General features: G+C 44.1%; 1 protein-coding gene across 8 annotated transcripts in view; it reads right to left on the bottom strand.

Moving 5' to 3' along the window:
- The window catches only part of PTPRT (protein tyrosine phosphatase receptor type T), a gene marked incomplete at both ends in the record, with an annotated part of 1,183,313 nt that overhangs the window by 178,953 nt on the left and 982,180 nt on the right, over positions 1 to 22,180 (bottom strand). For 5 of the 8 annotated variants that reach the window (XM_080716374.1, XM_080716373.1, XM_080716375.1 and 2 more), the window contains 2 exons: positions 2,150 to 2,285; positions 21,703 to 21,759. In XM_080716374.1, the coding sequence (XP_080572500.1) occupies positions 2,150 to 2,285; positions 21,703 to 21,759 (193 nt within the window). The remainder of the gene's footprint in view (positions 1 to 2,149; positions 2,286 to 21,702; positions 21,760 to 22,180) is intronic. The other 3 variants (XM_080716376.1, XM_080716380.1, XM_080716378.1) reach the window with 1 other exon arrangement.

Below are 22,180 nucleotides of genomic sequence, written 5' to 3'. Positions count from 1 at the left end.
GTTAAAACTACACAAAAGACTCACTTTATACTTTTTCCCACCCTAGAAACAGAAAGCCCTTTCCTCCCTCCCAGAAAGTCACACATTTCAGAAATAGCTGTTGAGAAGGAAGTGAAATTTCTTCACAAGCTCACAGGCGCCGGTGACGTGGGTTAAGCTGGGCTTTAGAAAGAGCAAAATTGGAAGAGCATATCTGACTTACAAATCAGTGGCAAAGAATGAGAAAATTTCAGGTCTATCAAAGAGATATTCAATTCTATTACATGGGTCAGTTTTTTCCAGGTAAACCATTCCAAAATCAGCTCCAACTCTAATACATATGTGACACTAAGAAACATGGCAATGATCTTTCATGTGCAATGTGCTTACTGCCTCCAGAGAAATCAAAGCTCACACTCTACTTCATAAAATAGCTCAATACATGTCATACAATATGGCCATGACTTATCAGTGATAAGATGATAAGATGTGTGCTGTCCCCTCTGGGGGCCCATCATCCCCAGTGTTAACATGACACCTCTCTTCCCCCTAGTCTTTAAAGCAGGAGGTGGATAAGGCCCTTAGCTCTTAAGCTGTTCTCATGGAAGCTTGAGGAAAGATATGATGGTATTAGACAAAAGATGTAAAGAAAGGGCAAGGTCCTTGCAGTAAGATATTCTGTCAGAGGGAGGCTGATTCAAAGCAAACCATGACAGACAGAGACATGGCCATTCTTCTGTTTAAATAGCTAAGAGAAGGTCGACCACACACATGGTGGAAACAGTGCTTTTAAAAATGATTTTTGCATTTCTGTTCATGTGGCTCCAAAAAAGGAGCTGGACTTTGTCTGGGGCATTCAGTCCGTTTGCTCTGGTGAGTAACAAATTTCATAGCATATTTCATGTTATAGATGAAAGTGAATCCCTGGTCCTTTTTTGGAGGGTTGTTCTGAACTCTGTAACCAAACCTGAAGCTTCGGACTGAGGGTCCAGTTTGGTTAACAAGGTGTTATGGTTTGGATATAGAATGTCCCCTGAAGGAGCTCGTGTGTTGTTTTTCAGAGGTGATAAGATTAAATCATGAGGGTCCTGATCTCCTCAATGGATAAACCTATTCTAATGGATTTACTAACATGGACTGAACCTCTGAAATCTTCAGGATTGTGAGCAAATAAACATCCTTCCTCTCAGTTGTGGTGTTTAGGTGTTTTGCATTACAGCAGTAAAAAATGCTGACTGAAACACAACGTAGAAGGCTGTTTTGTTGAGGGCAGGCCATGTTGTAGCATATATTATAATATAAATACATGCTTTATTGTCTCTAGCAGATTGGGGAGTAGGAAGGCAGAAACCAAGACTAGAGCCCTGGTGATGAAACTGAGACGACAGGAGATGAGAAGTAGGCATGGCCATGTGTTTCTTTCCCTCTTGTGTCATCTCCAAGCCTTGTGAATATCTCTTCAACAGAAGATGCTTGGGTAGAGGATCTTGAGAATAAAGGAGGAATCTGTATAATTGCTTTTCTGAGCAATGCAATTTGGATAAAACACACACACGGTATGAGAAAATGATGTTAGCTGGCCAGAGGAGCCCAAGGAAACATTCTGTTGAGAGGTGATAAAAAGTACCTACCAGCTGGGGAGGTTTTATGGGACATGCAATAGGAAGGGACCTGGAGGAGGAGAGTCCTTAGGGCTTTCACCCCACCGGGGGGGGGTTGAGGGTAGTCTGGGAGGCTGCTAATTGACTAGTGAATAACAGGGTAAATGGAGGCGATAAAAGCATGACATTAATTTTCTATAACTATATTTCTGGGCTCATCTATGTTCCCAGGTTTCATGGTTACATGAGCAATCACAACAGAATGGGTAACTCCAAGAAGACTGATTTCATGATACACAGAATCCCAGGACACACCAAGGTGGCCTGGCCATAGGAATTACAGGTCTCATAAGAAACTGACCTTCTCAGGACCACTTGCCTAGCAGGTATCACACACCCTTCAAACATCAACACAAGGAGCCATAGCTGTTCCAAGAATTTGAAGACTTCAGCAGTCTAAGACCCTTGCGAGGCAGTGATCAACAGAACAATGACCTGGTCACAAGGCAGTCATGGCAGTGGGGTCACCTTGGGTCATCAGAGTCTCCAGGACAGAGTCAGAGACTCACCTTCTTTTGATGGTGAGCATCACTCCAAGGAGGATGATAATGAACATCAGAAGGCCAGCGATCACGCCGGCCATCTTCACGGTGTTGTCCACCTGCTTCTCTGGTTCCACGGTGTTGGAATTCTGGGTGGAGGCACCTTAGAGGAGAAAAGGTAAGAAGGAAGGTGTTGAAAAGGCTTGCATATGTGACTAGACAATAATCACAATGACAGCTTCCACCTATATGGAACTAACTATGTGCCAGGCACTATGCTGAGAGCTATTTATACATTGTCCCATTTAATCCCTTTTAAGAATTAATCAATTGTGAGGTTGGGGTTACTATTAGACCAATTTAAAAAAGAAAACACTGACATGTAGATAAATCAAGTGGGTTTCTCAAGATTCCACCACTGCTGTGTTGGAGCACCCTTTCCTCTAGTGAGATAAGGTGGAAAGTTTTAGTCTTCATATTGCTTTGTTCCCTGGAACGAACCTTGGAACCACCATCCAGTTCTTGGGCTCACTGTCATTATTTCTAACCCTACTTTATTCTTTCAGATACATGATGAAAATTACAACTTTATACTAAGGTAACAAAAAGGGAAAGTTTTGTAAGAGAAAAAAAGGTAGGGTAAAAAACTAGTATATAAAGGAAAGGGACTTGGGTTCAGAAAACATATCCAATTAACTCCAGTTTAGGCAGTTATGCTAGTGGTATGAACTCTACTGGATATTAACTTGTATATTTAGTCTTTTGTAGAGAGGGTCAGGGAACAGACTACCTGCATCTTTAGACTTTGATGGTGATGTATGGATCTAGCTTGGTCAATCAATCCTTACAAACATTCCCAAAGTTAGATATTGATGTTCCCATTGCATAGACAAGAAAATGAAGGGACTTGTTAGAAGTCACATGGATGATGAAGTTAGAGTCAGGGTTCTATAGGCTGGCTGCCTCCAAGTTCAGGCCTCAACGGTCATGAATCTTGAATTCAACTTTCAAGGCCCCTTGTTCCTCAATTTACCTCAAACAAACATTTTGTTTCTGCTACTAATGTTATTAATTGAAGAATGCCAAAGCTTAGCTTCTGTACACTAGGTACCAGGAATTGGAGGTAACTTTCTGTTTCAGATATTTTGGAGAGCAACGCAGGGATTACCAGCATCCTAAGTCAATGCTTTCTTTCTTCTTTTATATTACCACTGATGCTACATTTGTGTGAGACAGCATAAAGTCCAAGCATCCTTTCTCCTAAGCCAGCCCTACTGTGTGACTTTGTCAGTCCCAGCTTATCCTTTGTCAGCCAATATGCCTGCTGTGGTTGCCTGTGCTCCCAGAAGAAATTATCTTTCTCTCTCTTCTCTAAATTCTGATAACACTTTATAACATTTTGCACCTACTTCCCAATATCTCTTTCCACAATGTAGTGATATTATTAGTTATTTGTTTCCACATCTGTCTCCCTCACTGGTCTGCAAGCTCCTCAGAGGCAAGATTATACTTCATTTATCTTTGTTTTCCCACGTTAGCACAGAGCCTCACTCATAATAGGGGCTCTCTAAATATTGTGTTTGTTTGGTGTTTAGCTAAAGGGATGATGTCTCTTCCCACACACATTTGTTCTTATGGCATCAAATTGAGTTTTCTTCTCTTTTCAGTCATGCATTCACAGAACTCAGCTGAGTCTTGAGCTTTGCTTCTGATTCCCTAAACTTACTGATATTTAAGAATGTCCCTCCCAATGCATGTCTATCTTTTTATTAGGAGTGGTTGGGGCTTCGGAGTGTAGAGTATTTCTCCACTCAGAGCACTTACCCCAAGCTGCCATCACTTAGACAAGTTGGGTTTACTAAGTCAAGTACCCCTAGGGGAAATAGTAAGTCTTCAAGAACATGGGCTGTGTCCTATTAATCTCTCTAATGCCAGTATCTAGCACAGGTATCCCTCCCCACAATTGTTTAACAGATGATGGAATGATATCAAGGTACATGGACTAGAATTATTTGCTTCATTTATTCACTTGTTCATTACTTTGCTACTAAGCAGCCATGTGCTGTGTGCAGTGTGTAGGTTAAAAGAGCTTTCTCCTGGGAACACTTGTGGATGAGAGATGTTTTTGTTCCTTTTACCATCTAAAGGCAAGACCAATTAGTCATATCCCCAGGTTGTGTGAGAAGACTCTGCCAGTCTACAGCCTAGAGAATACAGGAGGCAGTTGGCCAGCCTCCTTTTTTAGCAGGACCAATCTGACATTCCAGAGCAGGGGCTAGTTTTGAATGGCTCACAGAGATTTCCCCCATTTCCCAGAATGGAAAAATAATTTCCAAGATATGGCTAGTCTGCTGTGTACCACACACATAGGAAGTAGAGCACCTCAAATCACAATTCTCTCAATGTTGAAAGTCTCTTTATTTTGATTTGGAAGAAAGGTTGGCTCTGAGGCACTTGATTATTGATATAAATGCACTTTACTCAGTGCCTTCTACTAGGCTTTAGTCTAGAAACTCGGAGTCTAAAGGCAAAGAGTCCCCAGGGAGGATTTTCTCACTCTGGGAGCACTGTTGTCATCTTGTTCTAAGGAGACACACATTTCATTTCTTCAGTACATAATCACAAGCATCCACTAGATGTCAGGTATTTGGCGATACAATGGTGAGCAAAAGGGGCACATTTCTTCTCCTCAAAGAGTCTATAATTAATGGTGGTTTGGGCTAGTGGGGTACAATTAATAAACAAGAATCAGTAATACAAAAGTTTTTGTTAAAATTTTGAGCAGAGAGGCACAGGATGCTTGGCAAGTACATAAGGAGGAAAGGAGTCATTTGTGGGAGGAAATGACCAGCAGAGTGAATACGGAGTCTGCAACTAGACAAAGATCTCAGGAGCTAAGCACCTGGGAACCGCAGACACACAGGCTTGGCTGAGATTGTGGGATGCTTGGTGCATTCAACAAATGAGAGAAATGTAGTCTAATGAGAGCGTGAAAGCAAGGAGAACTAGCTAGGAGAGAAGCTGGGGAGGGTGGCAGGAACCAGTCTACACAGGATGCTGCAGTTCACAATGAGGGTTTTGTTCCTCAGCCCAGAAAACATAGACAACTCTTTAAATGTTATTCATTGAACAAGGATATAGTCAGACTTGTATTTCCAACAGATCATTCCAGCTTTCATGTGGAACCAAAATGGTTCAGATGGATGAGTTTTGAGATGATTTTAGCGATTCAAGAGGGAAATAATAGTTGCTTCTACTTAAGGAATGGCAGTAGAGATGCAGAGATTAATAAAATAATTAACTCCCTCAAATATAGATTAAAAATATGTTGATGGGTAGGGTATGAGGAATAAAGAGAAAAAAAACTGTCAAGCTTTGACCACAAGTCTTCACTTTGCATGAAGGGGTGGATGTTGGTGCTATTTATGGGTTCTAGAAACAATGCAAAGAGAATAGTTTTAGAGGGAAAATATGTATGTGTTTAAGGCAATTAGAATTTGAGACATAATCCACAAAAAGCAGGTAGCTAAAAATGGAGGTCAGGAGCTCTGAAAAGTGGTTAATTTTGGAGGCAAAAAGTGTGAGTCATATGTATATAGATGATATTTGAAGTATGGGAGTCAAAAAAGTCACCCAGGGAGAGAATAAAGAGTAAAAGGAGAAGGAGACCTAGAATGGAGGCTTGGGGATCTGTAGCATTTGACTAGTGGGTGGAGGATGATAAACTTGCATAGAAAACAGAAGAGAATCCAGATAGGTAATAAAGAAAACCTGGGAAAGTGTAACACCCTGGAGCCAAGAGAAGAGTGTTTCAAGAAGGAGAGAGTGATTACCATATCAAATACTCCTGGGGTAGAATCAAGTGCCATGCTCAAAGAAAAACGAAGATTTTGGATTAGCATTAGAAAAATTTTCCTCAAGAATTCCAAGATATTCCTAGATAGAGGCATCTTCAGCAGGGACCTTAACTCAAAAACAGACATACTTGAGTGTCACGAAGGGGCTTCCAAGGGATTCAGGGAACCATCTGAAAAGCCGTAGCCCTAGTGGTTTAGACAAATTCATTGAGTTCGACCAACAGGCATCAGAGATGAAAGCACTGACTCTTAATAGTGTTCTTCCATCTCTACTTATTACCACCTCCTTTCCGGATGCCTATTCAAGTCCTCAATGTTTCATGTTCATGGTACATGAACCTTAATAGTGAGGTTCATAGGAAGAGCCACAAAAAAGTGGCTCCAAGCCAACCAGGCTTCAGATACAGAAAAATAAATATACCCTGGTAGGTGGAAAACCCAACTTTTACTTAAGAACTCTTTGAAGGAATATGCTGTGGTTTTTTGGGATCAGAATTGGAAACTAGGTATTAGGTGAGAATTTATTCAATTAGAGAAGGTACAAGGCTCTACTTGAATCCCCTGTGTTATGTGGTCATCGAAAACAATCTTGTGAACTCAACTTGTGCTGATAGAAGACTATCGTCTTCTACATGAAGCTGTATAACTGACCTACTCCCCTTTCAATCTTAACTTCCTACATGGGGACCAGGCACAATGTTTGTCTTCCCTCCTGCCTCCTCTAATACTACCAAACAACCACCCAGGTAGATTTTCCCTAGAAATTCCTAGACCCAATGAGGGTGGTGCTGGTCTGTTTTACTCTGCACTCTTCATCCAATTCTGATGAGTTGAGTCCAGTTGTGGACTCAAGCTCCTGAGAGGGATCTCCAGGCTGAAGACAATCCAAGAGGCTTGCTATTCAGAAAGTAGTCCAGTGACCAGAATATCAGCATCACTTAAAGATTTATTAAAAATTCAGAATCTTGAGTGCTAACACAGACCTACAAAATCAGAAGTTATATTTGAACAGTGTCTCTGCATCGTACAGGTGCACATTAAAGTCCAGAGGTCACTGACTTTGAAGATGCATTTGTCAAAATTGGGGTTTTTCAGCCTAGAGAAGGGAAATTCAGATGAGACTTACTGTCAAATAGCTAAAGGGTTGTTGTGGAAGGTGGAGTCAATTTAGTTCCTTTAAAGGTCAGTGTTAAGATCAATGGGTAAAAGTGGCAGGGGGTAGATTAGGGCCCAACACAAGACAAAATTTTAATGTGGAAGAGCTATCTAGCTTATGCTAAAGCCCAGAGCCTTTAAGTGCTGCAACATGATGTAAAGATCAGATGGGGCATGGTTCCTAAGTCCTGTTTCAGGGACAATCACCCTTTTTACCTGTTATTCCATCTCTACTTATTACCACTTCCTTTCCGGATGCCTATTCAAGTCCTCAATGTTTCATATTCATGGGATGTGAACCTTTCTTCTGTTATTTGACATCATCTCCCTATCTCAGTTCAGCACCCCACAATTTTCGGGGATGCCTATGCTCTTGGTGAGAGAAGTCCTCCCTGTCACTAAAGATTCATGTGACTCTGATGCAATCCATCCCCCTCCCACTTCCCTGCCCCTTCCCAGGTTACTCTCAAAGGTGGGGGACATGTCACCAATGATGGAAGGAGCTACCTGGGAACGTAGTGTGCTCCTCACACTAAGTAGAAGGGAGTACATGACTTCCCATTCCTCTTTTGATATTGAAATGCTATGGTTTTATGGCTGTGGTTAAAGGCAATGAGTTTCAAGTCAGAAATACATGAGCTTACATCAGATGCTATTGCAAAATGGTTGTGTGACCTTGATCAAAGCTGTTAACCACAAGGGGACTTGATACTCTCGTTTTTAAAATAGGGAGGAAACATAAAATTCACAGAGATTTTTTCTAAGGATCACATGTAATTATAGAGGTGAAAGTTCTCAATAACTGAAAAATAACTTGCTACTGAGGCACAGTAGTGGCACGGACTTGGAACTACTTCTGGGTTGAGTAGGGCTTAATGTGTCTATGAACTGTGAGTGCCAGAGGCCAGAGAGATCCCTGCCTGCAATCCGCTGCCGATATTCACCAAATCTTTAGAAAAAAGACAGACAGAGCCCCAGTGCAATGTGCTTAGCTCCCCTCACATAGGCAAGGCCTATATCTGGCTTACATTTGGGTGACTTAATGGCAGCAATAACATAATTTGGCAGTGAGGGATTAATGAGTCATCCTCAAAGTACTTTCACTGGCGACAGCCCAATTTCATAGCTTTACTTTAGAGAGTTTTCCTTGTAAAGATAGAGAGCAGAAATAGAAGTCGCAGATAAAGAACATCTAATTGCAATTGATAAAATCCAAGTAAATCCCAGTGGATGCATAACCCATGCTGGTGATCATTGCTGACGGTAAAGAAAGAAAGCTGCTCTCAGGGATGCAGCTCCTAAAAGCGGCACTCTTCAAAACACACAGTGGCCTCTCAGCCATCCAAGGGCATATTATCCCCAATGTGGCTTATCAGAGGCAAATCTTACTGTGTTGGCAGTTTACCCCTGTCTACTTAATGACCTCTTTTTGTTGAAAAGTTTCTCTGTCTTTACTTTAGCTTTGCATGTGTCTGGCACCCAGTAGAGAAAACCTTTGAAACCCTGACTCTGAGATGCTATCTCGATGGTGGGGAAGATTTTAAGCATTGCAGGCATCTCTGATTATGGGGGTTTTGCCAAGAAGAGACAACAGGGAAAAGATGAAGAAGCTGGGCAACTTTCTGGCACTGCTAAAGTCAGGTATGCATCATATACCTGCTTGATTCTGCTGGAAATGAATTCTCAGAACACTAGGTTATTTTTAAGATCGAGCTGAAGTCCAAGATAGAAGAAAAAAAAAAAAGGTGGTAGGCAAGCATCTGGATACTTCATTAGATTGAAGCCTCTAGACTTTACAAATTGCATCCCAAAGCCTTGAAAGTATTTGTAATTGTGATCATGAACTACTTTGGCAGTCTTTGAGGATTGAAATTGTAGTGAACAGGAGGGGAGCGAGAAGCCTGGGGAGAAACAAACGCTGTTGCTGCCTTTTTTTTAATGAAAAAAAAGTATATTCCAGATATTTTATGCTAGTAAGTATGATGTTGATATAGGAAAAAATATATATAGACTGAATAATTAAATCAGATTTTTTCTCCCTTACTACTCACAAAGAGGAAGAATGGAATAATCACTAGAAACTATAGCAGACTCCATATCAATCAGCAGCCAACCAGGAAAAGGGAAACGACTCCAAGCATTTTATTTATTTATTTATTTATTTATTTATTTATTTATTTATTTTTGCAGTACTGGGGAGGGAACTCAGGGACATTCTACGTCCAAGGTATACCCCCAGCCCTATTTTTTTATTCTCTATTTTGAAACAGAGTCTCACTGAGCTACAAAGGGCCTCACTAAGTAGCTGAGGCTGTCCACAAACTGTGATCCTCCTGTTTCAGCCTCCCAAATGCTGGAGTTACAAGCATGCGCCACCACCCCCGGCTACTCCAAGTATTCTAAAGGGAGAAAATTTGCTAGAGAATGGGTACACAAGGGCCAAGGTGATAATGAGACACCTGGAGAGCAGTGATATCAGGAAGCCACTACCCAGCCCAGCATGGAGAAATAAAAAAGAAGCGGTGGTCACAGCCCAGAGGCCGGGGTTATGCAGAAGAAGGTGGAACTCCAGTAGACCTGTGTGGGAAAACTGGAGTGATTGGTAGGCATGGTTTCCATCCAAGAGAGGGCCGAGGCCTGCCTCTTGCTCTATTATCTCTAACTCATGTCTCCCATTGGCCAAAGTCAGTTAGTTGGCATCGGGACCCAGGAAACAGAGCCTGCAGAGGACAGTTTGCACATCCCAGTGTAGCAAGGCCGTAGTGTAGGATGGATGTGAGACCAGACAGGCCCAAGGCCAGTATGGGCGTTCTCTGAACAATCAAGGTTAAACCACTTTTGAGAGGTGTCCAGACTTGTCCATTAGGGAGACTGTCCAGCACTGTGTCTTGATCTCAGTAAGGTCAAGGCCACAGCAGAGACACCGTGGCTAAATCAAAAGACAGCTAGGTGTTAAACCGGGGTTTTTCTCTAAGATGGTAACTAAAGGGTCAAGATCCTGACCATATGTAAAAAATCAAATAAGTTAACGATAAAGAACATATAGTTAGGCTGTGTGTGTGTGTGCGTGCGTGTTTTACTGGGGATTGAACCCAGAAGCATTTTATCTCCAAGCTACAGCTCCAGTTCTCCTTTTTTTTTTTTTTTTTTTTTTTTTTTTTGAAACAGGGTCTAGCTAGGTTGATGGGAATCTCCCTAAGTCGCCGAGGCTGGTCTTGAACCTGCAATCCTGCCTCAGCCTCTCAAGTACTAGAATTATGGGCGTATGCATACCTTCACGCCCAGCTATATATGTTAATTTCTTTCTTTTTACCTTGGACTAGGGGAAGGGAGAGGAAGTAGAGACCCAGTGAAAGGGTAAATAACTTTTTTTTTTTGCAGTGCTGGATATCCTACCCAAGGCCTTATGCTGTGCTAGGATAGCACTCTCCCACTGACCTACATCCCCCGTCCATAGCTAGGGTTTTAACTACAACCCCATTTGGGATGCTATTTTAATTCCTTCACCTACAATAGTTCTTTTAACCCCATGAAGCAGGGTCTGTCACCGTACCCATTTAAAAGACAGGGAAACTAAGGCTCAAAGAGACTAAGCACTAGCGGCAAGTACTGGAGCTTTGTAGTCTGGACCCGGATCATTTGGCACAGGATTTATTCTCCTTAAACTGTTATACTGAACTGAAACCTCTCTAATACATAGAGAGAGATTGCTCAGAAATTAGGTTGTCTTTTCTCAAATATCTAGAAGGAAAAAGCAGTCTAATATTATGGAGATCTAGACTCTTATCTTGACCAGCCAGATAAAACTCTTTGTATTTATATCTGTCCCTGCTGAACCTACCATCTGCTGTATCAAGCAGTTCCATTTTCTACCTGCCTTTCCTTAAAGATTATCTTTCTTTGTGCTCTCTTCTAAATGTATCATATTCTAATATCTAAGGGATTGATGAACATGTCATGTGAACCGTGTTATGTGGGCCCAAATGATACAGGCTTTGCTTAGATGATATTTAAACGTGACCTTTTAAACTTAAGTTCTTTTATCCTTTTCGCTTTCCTTGTATATCAACCACCATCTGCAAGCCCTTAATGCATGTGAGCATAGTTTTATTATTAATCTCTGGGCTTTCTCTCTGACACCTTTCTTGATATTTAGCAACCGAAGCATCTCGTGTAATTCCATAGGGGGACAAGTTTTGCTCAAGTTTAGGTGACTGTCTCCTGCTTTCGTTCTAAGGCTCCTTCTCTGATTGCAGTGTCTAATTTTTTAAAAAATTGCTGACTCCCTCCCCCACACTGCAGAAGAGTGTCTCCCTCGGTGGATCTGTTTGATAATGGAGTACTTAAGAAGGATTATTCCATCATTCTTTTAAGTGACATCACCTAGGATGTTTCTCAAGTAATAAATAAATTGCCTCAATTCATCATATGACAGTAATTGCTTTTAGCTGAGATTTAAGTCAGAGTCAATGTCAAGTAGCTGGAAAATGCTTACAGAGATGCAGGTTCTTCAAAGGTACCTCTACCCCGCCTGTGGAAAACCATTTAATAAGCACTGAGTGAACACAAAGAAGATACACATCCCAACCATCCCACACTCCCTCAGTATTACCTAGCTGGCACTGAGGGGTCAGCATGGACTTCATCACAACCTGTACAATTCAATCTGCTAAATATTGCTGACAGAGGTGCCCTCGTTTTCAGCCTTAAATGGAGGTTAGCACCGTGTGAGAGGGAAATCGCTTTGATTGAGTATTTGAAAGCACGGTGGCCACTTGAATAAAATCCTTTCTTCAGGGCTGATTCTACCTTGTCTCATGCATCTCCTGAAGCTGTGTTTCCTGGTGGACTTTGTTCTGCACAAAGAATGCTCTGTGTAGGTCAAATTCCAATTCGGTTGTGAGTGGCCCTCTATTAGGCTCTAGGAGACCCTAATAGAGAATCCCTTCTGAGCACAAGAAAGGTCCTTTGTTCTAAAATGCTTTTTTCCATCCATATATTTAGTACCCCGGACTTAATTAAGAGCATCCATGCCCAACTGGTGCTAGATATAGTCATTATTGGTACGACCCTTGTAGAGAAAGGACTGTAAGTCTCTTTATACCTCAACTGCTCTGTTAGACCTCAGAGAAAGCTAACCTATGAGCACTGCCAGGAACCACTGGGGTTAGAGAAGGCATTCAGTCTGCGACTGCAATAGGATCTTAAGCTTAACTAGGGTTGTTTATGAGGACATTGGAAAAATGAGGACTAGGGTGATCTTTGTGGACCTGGTTAGGTGTCAGGCCATGGCCAAGGTCAACAACCAGGATATGGTAAGATAGAGGTCAAAATGAAAGCAGGGATTAGAAGTCAGCCTGTGTCTTGGATTTAGGGGTGTCCGGGCAGCAGTCTCTGTCTACAGTGAGAAGTCAAACTATGGCTAGGATCATGCTTAGACTTTGAGCAAAATTTAGCCCCTGGTCTTGGAACTGGATTACCTGAGTGCCCTACAGATGAACTATACCCATTGGTAGCAATTCTACGGTGGCCATAAAGAAAACCTCCTGGATCTTACCTAACCTGAAAGATGCTTGGGTTATAGGGATGATAGTGGGCATAGAAGGTGCTGCGTGTGAGAGGTAAGAAAGAGAGGATCCTGCTGTCTGAGGGCTCACTACTTAGTGGAAGAAGTATGATAATTGAGCATCAGAGTTCCGCATGAGGGCAAGAGTGAAAAGGTCAGGGAAGGACATTTGCAACTCTGCTTAGGGGGAACTAGACTGAAACTTGACTTCCACGTGTCACCAGCGTTGTGACACTGGAGTGTGTCTTGGACACCACTTCTCTTCCCTACCCACTCTGGTTCTCTGGTGATCCAGACAGAGTCTGCCCTGTGGATGAGGATGAAGAAGCTGAGTCCACTCTGTGCTGTCAGTACTGGTTTCTTTTTCAGAAGTCTGTGCGTTAAGCCTGGTGCCCAAGCTGCTTAGCTGCCTCAGACAGGAGCATCCACCACAGTGTTGAGGATTAAGGATTCAGTCTAAAGAGCAGATATAAGAGAGCACACACACTCTTTAGGATGCCCTGTGGTAAAGTGATTGTCCCTTTAGACTTTTCTCAGTCAGCCTATATGAGTAAGCAGGGGGGCATCATGAACTGACTGTACTTCTTCCTATGGAGTTTGAAGCAGATGTGGGGCAACTAGGGGGCAAAGGATACCTTTTCAGGAGCAGTGCACAACAGAGCACAGAAGCCAGCCAGGGCTGGTTTGCAAGCCAAGACAAGACCAGGGAGGGACCCACAGCAGATGCTAAGACTGCAAACAGAAGAGATAGAAGCAAAGCAAACCAGAAAATGAAGGGTCAGAGACACAGACCAATATTGGCCAAATGTGGAAAGCAGCAGGTGAGAAGAACCTCAGGGGAGTTGGAGTAGGTCAAAGAGATTCTTCAGGATATTGGTACTTGGCTGTGGTCTCCTCGAGGTCTGTCCACTACTGAGGCACATCGTTTGAGGCTTGAATGCTGACCACTGACTGCTGTCCTGTGCTTAGGTTCCATGTGTTTCCAAATGCATTCGCATCCTAGGGTTGTGGTTACAAGTAAACACAACTCAGGTGGCTTAGAAAACAGAAACGTATCCTTATAGTTCTGGAGGCTACAAGTCCTAAATCACAGGGTTGGCAGGACCTTGCTCCCTCTGGGACTCTGGGAAGAACTCTTCCTTGCTTCTTCTAGCTCCTGGTGGTGGCTGGCAGTCCTAGAGTTGTCTTGTAGATGCATTATTTCAGTCTCTGTCTCTGTAGTCAGATGGCATGCTCTCTGAATGTCTCTGTCTTCTTAGAGTCAACTTTCTGAATTTGTCTTAACTAAGTACATTTGCAAAATCCTCTTTCTGAATAAGGTCACATTCACAGGTACTGGGGGTTATGACGTCAACATTTGTGTGTGTCGGGGGGGGGAAGTTTACTGGGAATTGAACCCAGGGACATCCTGTCTCTGGGCCACACACCCAGCACTATTTTTATGTTTCATTTTAAAACAGGGTCTCACTAAGTTGTTGAAGGCCTCATTAAGTTGATGAGGCTGGCTGTGAACCTTTGATCCTCCTGTTTCAACATACCAGGTACTGGGATTACATCTGAGTCCCACCAGGCCCAGCTTAACATGTTTTTTTTTTTCTTTTTTGGTGGTGCTGGGGTTCCTGGAAGCCCTTCTACCTTCGGGCTACACTCCCAGACCTATTTTTTAATATTTTTATTTGGAAACAGGGTCTCTTAAGCCGGTGCGGCTGGCTTCGAACCTGCATGATCCTCCTGTCTCCGCCTCCCAAGCGTGGGGATTACAAGCGTGCGCCACCACACCTGGCTTAACATCTGTTTTTAAGGTACATAATTCAATCAGAACACCAAATTAAGCAGCCGAGGGATGGGCTACAAACAGGAAGGCAATCTTAGCCTCTCACTAAGTAAAGTGCAGACCCTAATGGGGTCAGGGTCCAGTGGACAGCCTGGAGGGAGAAGAATGAGCAGCCCCTCCTTGTTCATAAACCAAATAAACATCCTTCTGGAAGGACGGTATGTTTTGGTTTTCTGTCTGAACTGCAGAGCAGTGTGCACCAGGAGCCGAGGCTCCCCAAAGCTTACTCAGAAACAAAATTCAGCTCTTCCTAAACAATTTCAGACAAATTGATCCCCCAAGGGATAATTATATTACCTGACCCAAAGGGGCAGGATGGGGAAGGAGAGTCAAAGGCCTACCCAGCTGGGACGGCTTAGCCCCAATCCTTCCTTTGAACATGCAGCTTGCAGCAAGCCTCAGAATGCCTGGAAAGGAGAGAAGCGGCGCCAAAGGGAGCAAGAAATCTATAGGAAGGATTAGTGCAAGTGTGAGCGGGATCAGAGAGAGGAGCCGGTGAACACGCAGCACGGAATTCAGATTAGCGCAACTAACTCAAGCGCGGGGAATAACACCAGCAGCAAATGTGGCTGCGATTGTTGAGATTCCAGCCAAATCCACCATGAACATGTTTTCTTTTTTTCTAGCCTTTGTCCTTGGGCTTTTGAAAGCCGAAACATCGAATTGCTGTGTTCTGTACTAAAAGCGGATCTATCCCCCTCCCTAAAGGATGGGTGGAAAAGCAGCTCTGCTATTAGTGGGAGATGAGGAGGGTGGAAGAGGGGGCTGGAGTGGTCGCAGCGGCAGATGCTGGTCACTCAGGTGCACTCTGAGGCTCTCCCCGCGATTCCTGCCTGCAGCCTGACCTCTCCGGGGCCAGTACCCTGCGAAGCCAGGTCGGACATTGGACTTAGCAAAAGTAGACCCAGAAGGTGTGAAAGGAGTCCCATTCAAGGGCTCTGGTGAATCAGTCTCCAGGAAGCTTTACATGTGAGTTCAAATACTGAATTGAAAACTAGTACTCACAACCAACCTAACAAAATGGTAAAAAGCAAGTAGGAGCAAGTAGGATGAGGAGCTTGAACCATGAACCATGATAGGGGAAGGGCAGAAGATGGATCAGGGGTTAATACACCATGCCTGACACATCATCATGTTAACCAGCTGTCTATTTATCAACACATTCATACACGGGGCCAAGGGAATAAGAAGTGAACATGTGCTAGGCACAGAGAAAGTACTGGTAGGACCCAAACAGCTCTGTGCTTATTCTGTGAATGTGTGTCAAGTTAAAGAGTGACCCTCACTGAGCATGGTGGCACACATCTGTAATTTTACTACTTGGAAGGCTGAGAAAGGAGGATCACAGGTGTGAGGGCAGCCTCAGCAACTTGGTGCTTCTCTCAGCAACCTAGTGGGACCCTGTCTCAAAACAAAAAATAAAAAGGGCAGAGGTGCTGGAGGCGTAGCTCAGAGGTAGAATGCCCCTGGGCTCAATCCCCAGAACAAATATAAATAAAGAAATAGAAAAGAAAAGGAAAGGAAAGGAAAGAAAAGAAAAGTGACCCTAGCTCAGTGCTTGAGGTGAGTACTCTCCTCTGACTGGCCCTGCCAATTGGCCATCTCTTGGTGGAGCCTTTAGATAAGGGGATCAGAGAAGGTTTGGCAGAGATCTGAGTGTGAATAAAGTGGGCCACAGAAGGAGAGCATCCCGGCACAGGGAGGAATGGGTGTGATAAAGCAGGTACTGCTTACCTGGTCAGTATGAATGGGGCACCATATGCAAAGGAGAAAATAAAGTTGGAGAGATGGAGAAGGGTCAGAGATTACATTAGGATGGGATTTTGATTCAGGCTAATCATCTCAAAGCCCAAGCGGAGCTTTGGAGCATTTTAATCAGAATCAGCCTTTTGTTTCTGCAGGCTCACTCTGGCTTCAGTGAAGTATACACATTAGAAAGGGACTCATGTGAAGTCAGGGAGACTAGTTATGAAGCTGTGACACTGATCCAAGCAGAGCCTGATGAGTCTCAAACATGAGTAGTAGCAGAGGGGAAGAAGGAGGGAGAGATCCAAGAGGGATCTGAGGCAGCAGTGAGGGTCAGATGTGATGCCCAGTTAGATACTGAAGATGGGGAATGAGAGAAGGGACGGGTGACACTGGGTTTCTGATTCTGAATTTAACGGGAGTTCTGGATGGAAGGTTACAGGCTTATTTCTCCTTGGCTTAAGGGGAATATCTTAGAAGAGAACAAGGTGCTGCCAGAGCCTCCGTCACAAATGCTTCTTGATTAGATGCTTGTTTTGTAGAGAACATAAACAATAGCTGGGCGTGGTGGCGCACGCTTGTAATCCCCACGCTTGAGAGGCAGAGACAGGAGGATCGCGCAGGTTCTAAGCCAGCCGCGCGCGCTGGCTTAGGAGACCCGGTTTCCAAATCAAAATGTAAAAATAGGTCTGGGAGTGTAGCCTGGAGGTAGAAGGGCTTCCAGGAACCCAAGTACCACCAAAAAAAAAAAAAAAGCAAACATAAACATTCACTTCCTGCAGGAGGACATCCACAGGGGACGTGGTACCCTCAATGCATTAAGCCCGCTGGTTCCATTGGGACACTGGCAATAGAAAATGGTGGCTGGGATGATGTGCCAACAGCCTTGTGTCTGTCAAGCTTTGAATATCTGTCATAAGAATGTCAATAGGGATGGTATTCTAGTGCTCCTGATTGAATGCCAGATGTCTTCCTGCTCTGAAAGGTTAGCCCTGCAGCCACAGGGCAGACCAAAAATAGGGCTGAGGATGGTCCTCCCTGGTGATCAGTCTGGCTCCAGAATGTCACCTGCCTCCCTGACCTCCAGATGTGGTCTCTGCTCCTGATCAGGGACCAACTGAAGCCTTGGTCAAGGGCTCAGAGATCTCAGTGTGTGTTGTCTCAACTTCTGGTTCTAGCCTTTCGTTGGGCTATCATGGCAGCTGAGGTTACTGTGTTGCCATGTACAGCTTTCCCCCCTCCATCCTTTATCCCAGCTTCCTAATGAGCCCTCATTCCTAGATTCTGTTTGGCCCATTAGGTGTCCCTGGTCTGAGGTCTCTGATCTATCTCCCCAGCCCTCATGATTCTTAGGGACCACAGTTCTGGTCTGGTTCTCACCTGTATCTCACTACTGGCCACTACTTGCCTGACTGCCTGCCTCCTCTCTGCACTTGTTCCCTCATTAATAAAATTTAAGATTATAATAATAGCAGCATGTGTCTAAGATAGTGGAGTGTATCATCTTACTTGTTCTCTCAACTACTGGCCATTGTTAGTATTCCCATTTTGCAGATCAGAAAATGGGATAACTCTGCAGCTCAAAGTCCCACAGCTTGTAATTGAGACACAGACCTAAGCCACTATGTTATGGCATTCCCAGTGCTGGGTTCATAATATGTGCCCACTCATACTGGCTATGGGCAGAACCATGTGGAAGATAAGATTACAACCTGTCTAAAGAGACCTGAGTTTGAATCCTGTATCATAATTTCTGAGTTGTGTGACTTTCAGTGATTTGAGCTTCCGTTTCTTCTTCTGTGAAATGAGATTATCATCCTAACTGGAGGAGGTGTTGACATGCTTAAATGAGCTAATAATGCGAACCGTGGGTGCCTTCCATCGCACATACAAAGCATGGAACACTCATTTGCACTATCTTATCCTTTTCATCATTTTGTCCAGTTCCTGAGGCCACTGTCCCTCAGAGCTGCCACCTCTCTCCAGCTATCCTGGCAAGCTGTGATCTCCTACAGGCTGGTTTCCCTCTCCCCTGGGCATAGTCACAGCACTGTGATCTCCTACAGGCTGGTTCCCCTCTCCCCCAGGCACAGTCACAGCACGGTGGGTGTTCTGGCTGAGACTTCACTCGGTTTTCCTGCCTCCAGCTCTAATTATTACACCACCTGTTAACTCCCACCAGAGGTACAAGCTCCCTGGAAGGCTCACTGAGGTCCAGGGGGGTCCAAGTCTGCAGGGTCCAGGCAGTGGTCCTGGGGAGGACACTGTGCTATTTCCTCATCTTTTCTCCACCCACAGGCTTGGGTCCAAAGTTTTAAAGCTGACCCTGGAAAAGTTACTTTAGGAACATTTTCAAAGCTTTCCCAAGGATTCTCTTATTGCATGACTCTTATCACTGGAAAAAAAAAAATCCTCGACTTAAATACTTAAATAATCGACAATAAAATAGTAACAGTTTTGACACGAAATGCACAGTAAAGAAAGGAACCTTCTCAAAGCTGAAGCTGGGCCGGGGTTGTACCCATTTCTTCTGTAGACCCTCACTATGACTGGGTCTGGTTTTGCCAGGACTTTAGTACATCATGGGTAAGGGAGCTGAAGCTTGAAAGGCTGAGTGATTTGATTTAGGCAATGATTTCCAAACTTATTGGCTTATGACCCCCTTTCAGAAAAAATTATTCACCCCCTTTTCTGCATGTTTCTATCACCCTCATATTTTTATTCAGTGTTCCCAATGGCACCCAAAGACATTACCACTCTCACTCTCAGTTGGTCCAGCGTCCCCTCTGGAGGTAGTATCACAGACTTTGGGAATCTATGCGATCATATGAATTCCATGAAGGAAAGGCCAGAAATTCAGGGAGACCTAAAGAAGTAGCTGGTGTTAAAAAGCCATAATCACACTTGGTTCTCATGATTAACTCTGGCTGTAGGTATTATTATTCCCACTTCTTCAGATGAAGAGAATGCAGTCCAGAGGAATAACTTACCCGGGATCACCACACCCCAAAGCACCAGAGCCAAGGGCTGAACTCAAGCTCAACTCGCCCCCAGAGCCATCCCAGCCCTGCTACATCATACAGCTGTACAAGCTTTCAGAGTGGAGCTGCTAGAAAGGAGCTGTCCATGCTTACAATCTAATATCCCCATCACTCAGACCTGGACAGTTATTATTTACATTCACCATTACTGCTACCAGGGGATGTACATTAAGAAAAACATCCTTTGGAAAGGATGGCCTGCTCAAAGAGAAAGGCTCACAGGCACCTCACCCATCAAATGAGGCTGAGAAAAGGGTGGAAGTAAATGGAACACAATGAAATAAACCTGTCAGAGGAGGAACGTTCAGATGCCTCAGAAGGCAGGAGGAAAGAACAAATGTGCCTGATATGGGATTGGCTCTGTTTAAAGGAAACATTATCTGAGAGCTTGGCTTGAATAGTTCCAGAGAACAATGGCCCAGCAGAAACAGAGCTGCTCACCTGCATGCCCGAGGAACATTTTTACCCCCATAAGTTGAGTGTGGGCACAGTGGTAATAGTTGCTTTTCTCTCCTTATCTATCATCTGTACCTCCCGCTTCCCCTGGGGAAGGGCGAGGCTGGTTGGGCCTGAGAGAGGGTATGGTTGAGGACTGACTTTGGGTAAAGAACTTGATATGTGTTGCTATGACACAGGACCGCTTTAGGGCCTTCTCTAGATTAAATTCCCCAATTTAATCTTTACTATGACTCTATGAAGTATGAGAATTCATTTTTCCAGGTGAAATAAGGCTATCTAGTTTTCTCAAGGTCATCTGACCAGGGAGTGGCTGAGACAAGACGCAGTAGGTATTTGGAGTGGAACACTGGGCTGTGGTGGTTCACAGAAGTGCAGAAGCAGGGGTGAAGCTGAGCCAGTGTGGGTACAGTTGAGGTTCCACCCAGATCTCCTTTACTGCAGGTGTGCTACTCTCCAGCTGCTGTGGGTGCTGGCTGCGGATGGCCCACAGATACCTCCCACAGACACCTAGAGCAGGACTATCGGGCAAAGGGGAGCCACTTCTCTTAGAAGGTCACACACTCTGAGGGCCGCCTGAAGCCACGAGTGATGGATGCTATGATATAGATGCTGCCCACTTGCCTCAAAGTGGAGCCAACTCTGTAGCACAATTCAAACTCCAGAGACCCCTGTGGGCTCAGGCTGATGCAAGTCCCACATACTCCCTCAGCTTTGTTTCCTGTCCTATACAATTACCCTCCATTTCTTTCTTCTAAGAATACTCCCCAGTAGATAATCTGTGCACGATTCTCTATCACAGGCTCCATGTTCAGGGAACCCAGTCTAAGATGTCCACTACAGATATGTCTGAATTTATGACAGCGGGTGGTTTGTGAAGAAACTGGATGGCCAGACTCAATGTCATTATTGTCTGCTGTTCCCTCTTTCCTAACCATGGTAAACTGATCAGTTAGAGATTAGTAGAGAGGAGGGTATTGGCTGGGCAAGGACTCTGGGAGAGTTGACAGTCAAAGGTTTGAGATCTCTAGGAAAAGTCCCATTGATCAGAAAGGAGTCCTTCAGTAAAGAAAACTTTTGGTGGGCAAATTGTCTTCCATCTCGAGGGTATCAAGCTGGGCATCAACCTCTGCCATGGATGGCTTTTGCACCCTTTAAAAATGGTACATATTTACATGTATTTACATAAAATTACCTGCTCTGATCTGGATACTCCTATTTTATCTCCTTTTTTATTTGTTATCTTGTTTAGTCTTAGAATAGAACTTCAGAGGTATGTATGGTAGTCTATGATGCAAATTAGTATCCCCTAAGAAGTAGGCATTACTATGCCTACTTATTGAGTAGGAAAATTGAGGCTGAACATTTAGATATGTCAGCACCAATGGTGGATCTGAGATCATGGCTGAATCTATTAATTTCTTAAGCACAGATTTGTTAGTTTAACTCATTCCCTAACCCTAGATCACAGTCTGGTTGTCACTTCTCTTGTGAAGCACTTCCTTGGCTCTACATGTGTTTGTTTTAGACCCTGGGCACCCTTGCTTCATAATATTACCCACAGTTGCACATTTGTTTGTGGAATTTATTTTGACCAGTGACTGTTTCCTCTCCTAAAAGTGCATATAAACACATCTTCCTTTGCTCGTTCTTGTGTTCCTCAGTAACTTGGGCAGTGCCTGGCATATAGTAGGTACTTGTTAAGCATTAGCAGAATGGATGAGTGGATGGAAGGATGCATGGGTGGATGGATGGGTGAGTGGATGGATTGATGAATGGCTGGAGGGGTATGGGTGCACGGGAGGTGGAGTGGAGGGACTGCCAGTGTTTTTTTTTTTTTTTTTTTGGTGTACCTGGCCTGGAGGACCCACTGAGTAGGGGACACTCCCGATCCCCTCCCACCCGCCCAGGGCTCTGGTGATCACCTGTGGTGAGGAGGCAGAGTGGAGTCCCCGGGGTCACCTGGGCGCTGCCCATTGGTGCTGACCACAAGGAAGCCAATCCCCAGGCAGCATGCAGAAGAGAAGGAGAGAAAGAAACAAATGAAAACGTGAGGTACAGTGAGCAGAACTGCACATCTCGTGGCTCTGAAGAGCTCACACTAAACAGCAAAAGAACACCGGAATCTAACAAAACAGGGGCTTAAACTAGATTCTTGTAAATGAAACAAGAGTAAGCGTCACCGTTTGCCGCACACCCATGACATGCCAGGGACTCTTCCAGGTGCATCATACACACGGTCTCTAGGACCTAGGATAACCCAGAGAGTACCAAACTTCATCTCTCTAAATATTCCCCTTCTTCACAAATGGAGCTACCATCCGTGGAGCTTTTGAGTCTAAAAATGTGGGAGTCCCCTGCTGACCTTTTGCTTTTAACCACCAGGTGTAAATTCCACCTCAG

This window comes from Muscardinus avellanarius, assembly GCF_963383645.1.
Source record: "Muscardinus avellanarius genome assembly, chromosome: 19".
NCBI lineage: Eukaryota > Metazoa > Chordata > Mammalia > Rodentia > Gliridae > Muscardinus > Muscardinus avellanarius.
The sequence above is the reverse complement of the archived record's forward strand: the minus strand, read 5'-3'. Positions and strand labels throughout refer to the sequence as shown.